The sequence below is a fragment of the Sitodiplosis mosellana genome, unplaced genomic scaffold, assembly GCF_009176505.1.
Source record: "Sitodiplosis mosellana isolate CC-2019 unplaced genomic scaffold, AAFC_SMos_1.0 Smas_scaffold_1603, whole genome shotgun sequence".
In the NCBI taxonomy this organism is placed as follows: Eukaryota; Metazoa; Arthropoda; class Insecta; order Diptera; family Cecidomyiidae; genus Sitodiplosis; species Sitodiplosis mosellana.
The window spans coordinates 1-7,244 of NW_022596845.1; the positions used below are offsets into that span (position 1 = coordinate 1).

General features: G+C 35.9%; 1 protein-coding gene across 1 annotated transcript; it reads right to left on the reverse strand.

Moving 5' to 3' along the window:
- Positions 1 to 2,268: 2,268 nt before the first annotated feature.
- Positions 2,269 to 6,693, reverse strand: LOC129571202 (neuropeptide CCHamide-2 receptor-like). The gene is made up of 4 exons (XM_055450972.1): positions 6,464 to 6,693; positions 5,975 to 6,095; positions 3,788 to 4,014; positions 2,269 to 3,731 (listed from the first exon to the last, which is right to left on the reverse strand). The coding sequence occupies exons 1-4, from the start codon at positions 6,579 to 6,581 to the stop codon at positions 3,706 to 3,708; spliced, it is 492 nt and encodes a 163-aa protein (XP_055306947.1). The 5' UTR covers positions 6,582 to 6,693; the 3' UTR covers positions 2,269 to 3,705.
- Positions 6,694 to 7,244: the final 551 nt, after the last annotated feature.

Sequence of the window (7,244 nt, forward strand, 5' to 3'; positions counted from 1 at the left end):
TATGAAAATCTTATTCAGACAATATTTTTGTGGGGCTTTTTTACTGAAAAATTTTCTCAGAGGCACTTCATTTAAAAACAGAATTACGTTTCATTATTCCGCTTGCCCATTCAAATATGATGTCCACGCTTAGATATTTGCTATATTCAGCTATATCTGAGTGAAAATACTGCAATCATTCAAAATATAAGGAAAAGTCAAATACACCCACACTCACCAAATGATAAGTGCTAGCGAAGCTGTGCTGTGGATGCACAAAATCGTTTCGCCATTCCCAAAGAGTTTTCTGCATTTTTCGTTTAACAATAGTTTAAGTCCATTCATTGTAGCAGATTGCTCTGCAAATTTAAGTTTTTTTCTCGTCATTTGTCAAAGCTCATTAGTTTTCAAACATGATTCAAAGCTCAAATCATCCGAATGCAAAACTATAAGTCACAGTGATATTTGTTTGTGTATGTGTGGGTTTGTGTGAAAAATGTACGGTCAAAATGATTTCAGTACAAAAGATACTGTTGCAATGCATTTTAATAAAGTAATCTTAAACGTGTAAAAATCGAAAAGTAATCAAAGAAAAATTTTTTTTGTCTAGATTACTTTCGATTTTTGTACGTGGATAACTTTTCGATTACTTCTCTATTATTTTCTCGACTACAAATTACTTTAGAGGAATTACCCCCTCGATTTTGTCACAGTTCCACGCCTAAAATGTTCAAAATTGAGGGAAATATTCGTCAATAGTTGAACCGAATGATCGGTTAAATCATTCCGTAACATATTTTGTGTATATACGATTTATCATCCAAACAAAATTGTATATAACAAACAGTATTTAGTGGACCTGAACAAGAATAGTGTTCATACTGTATATTTTCAACACACTCACACACACAACTCTCCAAAATTTCACCATACCAAGTTAATGCTCATTCAGTCATAAAATTGTGCCAACTCAAGCGAAAGTTCATTGAGGGAAAAACCGCTGAAATATGCAAATCATATCAGAAACTTGTCGTTCCAACATAAATGTTAGTTTTTGATGATGATACGCAATCATCGTGTATATGTGTTGAAACAGAAAGAGTGGAAAAGTTTTGCTTTGAAATCAAAAGTTGAATCGAAGTGAAAGAGTGAAAGAGTCACTTGTGTTTTTCTCGCAATTGGTTGAAACTCGTTCCATTCCGCAATAAACAGAATTTCAGTGTTTTGCTTTGGAGATAGGTTGAGTTGAAGTGAATTTTCCAAATATTTTTTCGTTTTCAGTTCGGTCGTGATTTAACCCATGCATATTTTATATGGCTGACAACCTTAAGCCGATGGGATAATAATCTTAAGTGTTACTGAAAAGCATTTAAGTCCTCACTTGATTCGCAATATTTTTTTACAACATCACATTTACACAAGATTTTGTACTGGCATACATCCGTAGACGAATTTCGTACGAAGGTACATGCGCGCCCATATACACACTCAAGCATTTCAAAGTAAGAAAGAGACAGAGAGAGCCATTGAAATGAATCATTCGATCGTATGACTTTGGATATGAAAGCTTGACTTATTTTTCGTGAGAAAAGAAAGGTCCAAAGAATAAAAATGTTTTCTTATTCAATTACAGGCGGACCGAAGAGAGTACGAAATGCGTACGGAAACTGTGCATCTAATTCTACGAAAAAAATTATTAGCAAAAGCAAAAGGAAAAATAATACACATAAACGTGAATTTTGGGGCCGATTTGGAATGAAAAATGTATGAAAATCTTCTACGAAGAACGTGCCAGTCACAATTTGGTTGCGGCTATTCTGACAGAGGCACGTATGCACTCGAAAAAAGAGTTTAAAATCCAAATTTTTCCGTCATTGAAAATCACAGTTAGCACTCTTATGCTTTTTTGTCTCCCGCGTTCGATAAATTACGACTCATTCCTTCGTTTTGTGTGTGTATGTTTGCTTTTTTTGCGAAAAAGCTATATTACATCACAAATTCGTCCACCGTCGTTCGTTTCGTTCAGTGAAACGTGAGCGAGACTTTTTTTTCTGATTTGTTGCTAATATTTCCTTATATTCTTTACCACGAAAAATTACAATAATATTTATAATAGACCGAGAGCCCACGTGGAAAATACTATATTGATAAGTCTCATGTCAGATAATGTAATCGTATGTAGATATTAATGCCAATATTCAGAATATTTTTAATTTTCTTCTTTATCTTTTGCACTTTACGATATCTTGCTGCCGATATCGATAAAAATATATGCTTCACTTTTCTTACAATTTGCATGTCAGATATATTTTGTACAGCTAAATTGCCACGAAATTAATTCAAATTCAAAATATCAGCTCAAAATATTTTGCACAATACTTTTTATTCCATTCTGAAATATCACTCTATGTCGTTTTTCCCCACTTTGACATTTTGACATGAAATGACATAACCTCACTTCATCGAAATGAGTGAGGCAATTTAGCTGTACAAAAAATATCTGACATGCAAATTGTAAGAAAAGTGAAGCATATATTTTTATTGATATCGGCAGCTAGATATCGTAAATTGAAAGAGATAAAGAAGAAAATGAAAAATATTCTGAATATTGGCATTAATATCTACCTACAATCACATTATCTGACGTGAGACTTATCAATATAGTATTTTCTACGTGGGCTCTCGGTTTATAACAACATTTGTCTCGATTTCTTCCTTTAAAAAGCCGCTTAAGTCAAATAGTAAGTAGGTAATATGTGCGACGTTCACACCATACACCAGAATAGCTCTGGTCTGCGATTGAAAGTTGACAGACACATTTGCATCCGTCCAATTAAGCATATGTAAGATTCTGTATGGTTTTCATTTTATTGATTGGTTTTGTGTTATCGGTGAAACAAAACAGTTTTGTTTGTTGGTTCATCGAAAAATTATTTTAAAAAGTCATGATTATAGCTAATGAACGTTCACGTTCTCTTTCTCTTTCCATTGCGATGATATATTTTCGAGGGCATGGAGGCTGGGTGAGGGCATTTACGTTTTACTATCACTGGGAGATAATATAAATTGAGTCTGTCCATTGTAGACAAATGGTTTTGTTCACCGCTTCTAGGCTCCAGGAGTTGAAGAGATGTGGGAAAGAATAGAATAGATAGGAAAAGATGAGAGACGAAAGAGGTAGACGAGAGAGAGCGAGCGAACGAGCGAGCGAGAGAGAGAGAAATAAAGAGAAAATGATGTTGAACGAGAGTAAAATAAACGAACGCTTTGGATAATTAATGGACAAAAATTGCCATTAATTATGTGCTTGGTTTACATGTGAGTGATTCCCGTACAGTAAATCATCGGTATGCTTGATAGTAGGGCACAACAAGCGGAAGCTTGATTTATGAACGAACAATAAACACACAAATACTTAGATGAAATGAATATGATTCGCAGTTGCGACAAAAATACTTAACACTAGGGCTTATGATTCGCATGTCCGATGGGAATAGTTGGGTTGTTAGTTTGTGCTGTTGTTGATGTTGTTGTTTCTGTTATTGTTGCTGTCATTGTTGTCGTCATTTTTCTCTCTTCTCTGCCACTGCTGCTGCTGCTGTTACTGCTGATGATGACGACGGCGATGTTGGTGTTGGTGTTGGTATCAGGGTTAGTATTGACGTTGGTCATCATCACAGCATCTTTGATTCTCACTCGCTGACGCCTCCGTTTTAGCCACATTGTTCACCTCAGCAATTTCACGCAAGCACCTATAAGAATGTATCTTACATGATTGTGCCTCACCTCTTTTCATTCATTATAATACTTTTTGTTGGCGATGAACCATTTTGCACGATTGTATGATGGTTACCGTGTTGTGTGCGCCGTATCGTTGACATAAAACTCGTGTCGCATGCATTTGTTGCCATTGACATGCCCAGACGATGATGCGTTTGTTGAATATGCTTACAGCACAAATACTGATGGAAATGCTGACGAAATACGCCGGATACACAGTACAAAGCCACGGGATTAACGCACGAATTCAGAAAACTACGGTGTGTTGGCACATAAGACAGGCATCCATCCATCCATCCACACAGCACACACAGGAAGTAATATGATAATCATTGTCACCATTTTTACCGCCATAAATACATCGTCCGTTGAAGTTGTTTCCCATTTCGATTTCGTTTGTGTGTTTGCATGGTTTCGGCCAAACAATCAGACCCACGAAGGTGAATCAGAAAAAATAGAAAGATAAAAAAAAGCAAAAGTCATCATAATTAAAACGCAAATGATTAAGGTAACAAACAAAACTGTGCCCTTTGAATAAGGATCACAGGAGACACACACACACACACACACACACAACGTTTGTGTGCGCAAATGTGTCGATCCATTTATTGACTTGTCTTTGAAATCGCTACTCCATATCACATCACGGTGTGATGGAGAGGAAGAGAGAAAGGAACAGGCACAGACATTTTACAAATTTACTTGACGTTCATTTTGACACGCTCAACAACCAACAATTAATCGCATGACATTCTCAATAGAAAGTGTGACATCCTGTTTCATTTTGCAACTCAACAATATTGGATATTCCAAACGGCAATTTATCATGATTTTAGAAGATAAAAAAACGAATACGTGATATTAATATGAGAATTTCAGAGGCAGTAACAGTAATGTAACATTTCTCGTACTGTCCAGGAAATTCATATGAAACAGTCGTATTTGGTAATTTATGTGGCATAATTTCGTTTAATGTTTCGTTTAAAAAAGAAGTACTTCCTGCGATCCCACTTTTGTTTCCACGCACACAACTTTTGCAATGCCATGCTACGTAGAAATAACGAAACACTTTCCAGTGCGTTTGATCAAGAATCATATTTCTTCAGTTTTTATTGATGCTAGGTCCATTTTCTCTTCGCCCTTCACATCGAACAAAACAACCATCTAACGCGATTTTAATGCAAAGAATAATGATACTCTCATTTATAATCGCCGCATATTAATTGACATTCAATAGACAAATGACGCGAGCTTCATACAATTTTTCACCAAATTAAAATTTCATACAATTGAGAGATAGAAAATGCAGAGCTGACGATTATTGTAGTTTTCAAAAGGTCATTTAAATGCGGCTATTCAAATCTGGGGAGAAAATTACAATTGCAAACGAAATTATCATTCTTTGCGCATTTCTTGAGTATAAAAAACGGATAGACGAGAAATGTGGTTGAAAAAGAAGAAAAAAAATTGGCAAACACCCGGAAAAAAGAGTACTCTTCGACATGACTTTGGGGAGAAATCGAGAAGTCACAGTACTCAACCGTTGCAAATGGAACCATTATTTTTTACTTCGATTATGAAAAAAAAACTGTGTGTCGCTTGAATTTTGTGATGAAATATCTTATTCTTTGTGTGCCAGAAGGAGAAAAGAGTTCCATTAAAATATCTTTGGAAAACCCGGTCGTACCTTTTAACTAAAAAGGTTTTGAGATGAACTTTTCTCGTTAGGACAAAAATAACATGTTAATTAACTCAATTATGGTAACGGAGGTGTTTCGATGATTTTCAATGGAATATGAGCATTGGCTGTGTGGCCTTCGCTTTTGCATAAATAATCAAGAATCGTGTATCAAGTGATGAGGTGCATCATTAAAATTGCATAAAATCCCATAACACATAAAATCAAATTATGTTCGCTATCGATGGAGGAAACTTGTCCCATTCTTTTTTTCTTTTTTGATTGGCCCCAATGGGAGATACAAATTAAATGATGCAAATTTTAAATGCATTTTTCTCTTATAAATTAATTGGTATACTGCTTTGGGTGATGATAGCTTTCATCAACAGAAAATGCAATTATACAAAGAGAAGCGCGATAGTTTTTTGCTTTCTATTTTGAAGACGCGATTGGGAATTGCAATTTTGGATGATGTTGATTGGAGGCGATTTAAAAAACTTCATTTATTTCACACTTCAAATGTCATATTAAACGTACCTTAGGCAAAAGCCGGTCATTCGTGTTATGTGCCAGAAGGTGTCATAATCTTGTTCACTGTTTGGATTCAAGTGGAACCAAAGCATAAACACATGATACGGAAGAAAGCAGATGATAAACACTGAAAATAGAAAACAAATTCAATGCGAAAATCTGGGTGTATGGGACGGCGTTACGTTCTTTGAAGAGAACGTCGAATTGAATCGAGTGAGTGGAAAGCAAGCCTCGATTTCATGTATTACTTTACATTAAAGCCGTCAAATGACTGCTGCTATCGACGTCTCACTGCGACAACGTTAACTACAGTATACACCGTGCACTTCTTCTTCTTCTTCTTCTTAACTTATGCCACTTTTTTCTGTTGTGAGTATGAAGCTTACGTTGTCGCAGTGAGATGTCGCTTCAGCACCATATGGAAAAAGGAATCAAGACTCGGTGGAAAGTAAAGAAAATGACAAACAAAAAACGCGCGCTCGCGCACACACTTACCAATTACAAATGTGACAACCATACGGGCGACATGACGTCTTGCACGAGCTTGGGCTCTCTGTGGCCCAGCCAATTCACCGGGCATCTCACGTGCACTCAAATGCAATCGACGTGCCATCAACGCATACAACACTCCGATTATTGACAATGGCAAGAAATAGTATGCAATCGACTTTGCAACCACGTTATACCTATGTGAATAAGAGAAAAACGATTGAAAGAAAACCACAATGTCAGTGCAAAAAAAGCAATATGGATCTGCCTTAACCGACGTGAAACTTCTCGTCAATTTATCTACCGGTATAAATTGAGTGACGACTTTTGCTGTCCTAGAGTCTCCAATTAAAGTGTAAAATCAAACGCTTGACATAGCCTTTGTCCTTTTGGAAACGTTCACCAAAGGTTATTATGGACCGTTTTCTATCTGACTACTATCAAACATTTCCATCTTGGTTGTATGCCTATGTTTTTGTTTTCATGTGCCTACTTTTGTGAATACTGCATAATTTATGTAAAGGACCAGGTTTTCAACGAGGCGTGAACTGAAAAATGTACTAAATCAGTGTAAATTATTGTCATTATAAATTGATGTAACAGTCTTGCACTCTTTTTCGGCCAAACACTTATCCAAACCTCTATTATATTCAGCCAGAGCTGTGCGGTTTTAAATAAAATAAAATCAAATATATTCGTAGCATTTCATTATTAATATTTCCTGTGAAAAGCTTTCAAATGAGACGCCCACACACCAGTTTTAATTAAAAATGAATTCCCGAAATTG

What these genes read in the sequence shown, in the direction of transcription:
- LOC129571202 (XM_055450972.1), bottom strand. Translation starts at nt 6,581, where the DNA reads ATGGCACGTCGATTGCATTTGAGTGCACGTGAGATGCCCGGTGAATTG. An exon ending in GGTTGTCACATTTGTAATTG is followed by an intron (nt 6,096 to 6,463) that starts GTAAGTGTGTGC and finishes TTCTATTTTCAG; the next exon opens with TGTTTATCATCTGCTTTCTT. An exon ending in TGGTTCATCGCCAACAAAAA is followed by an intron (nt 3,732 to 3,787) that starts GTATTATAATGA and finishes ACATTCTTATAG; the next exon opens with GTGCTTGCGTGAAATTGCTG.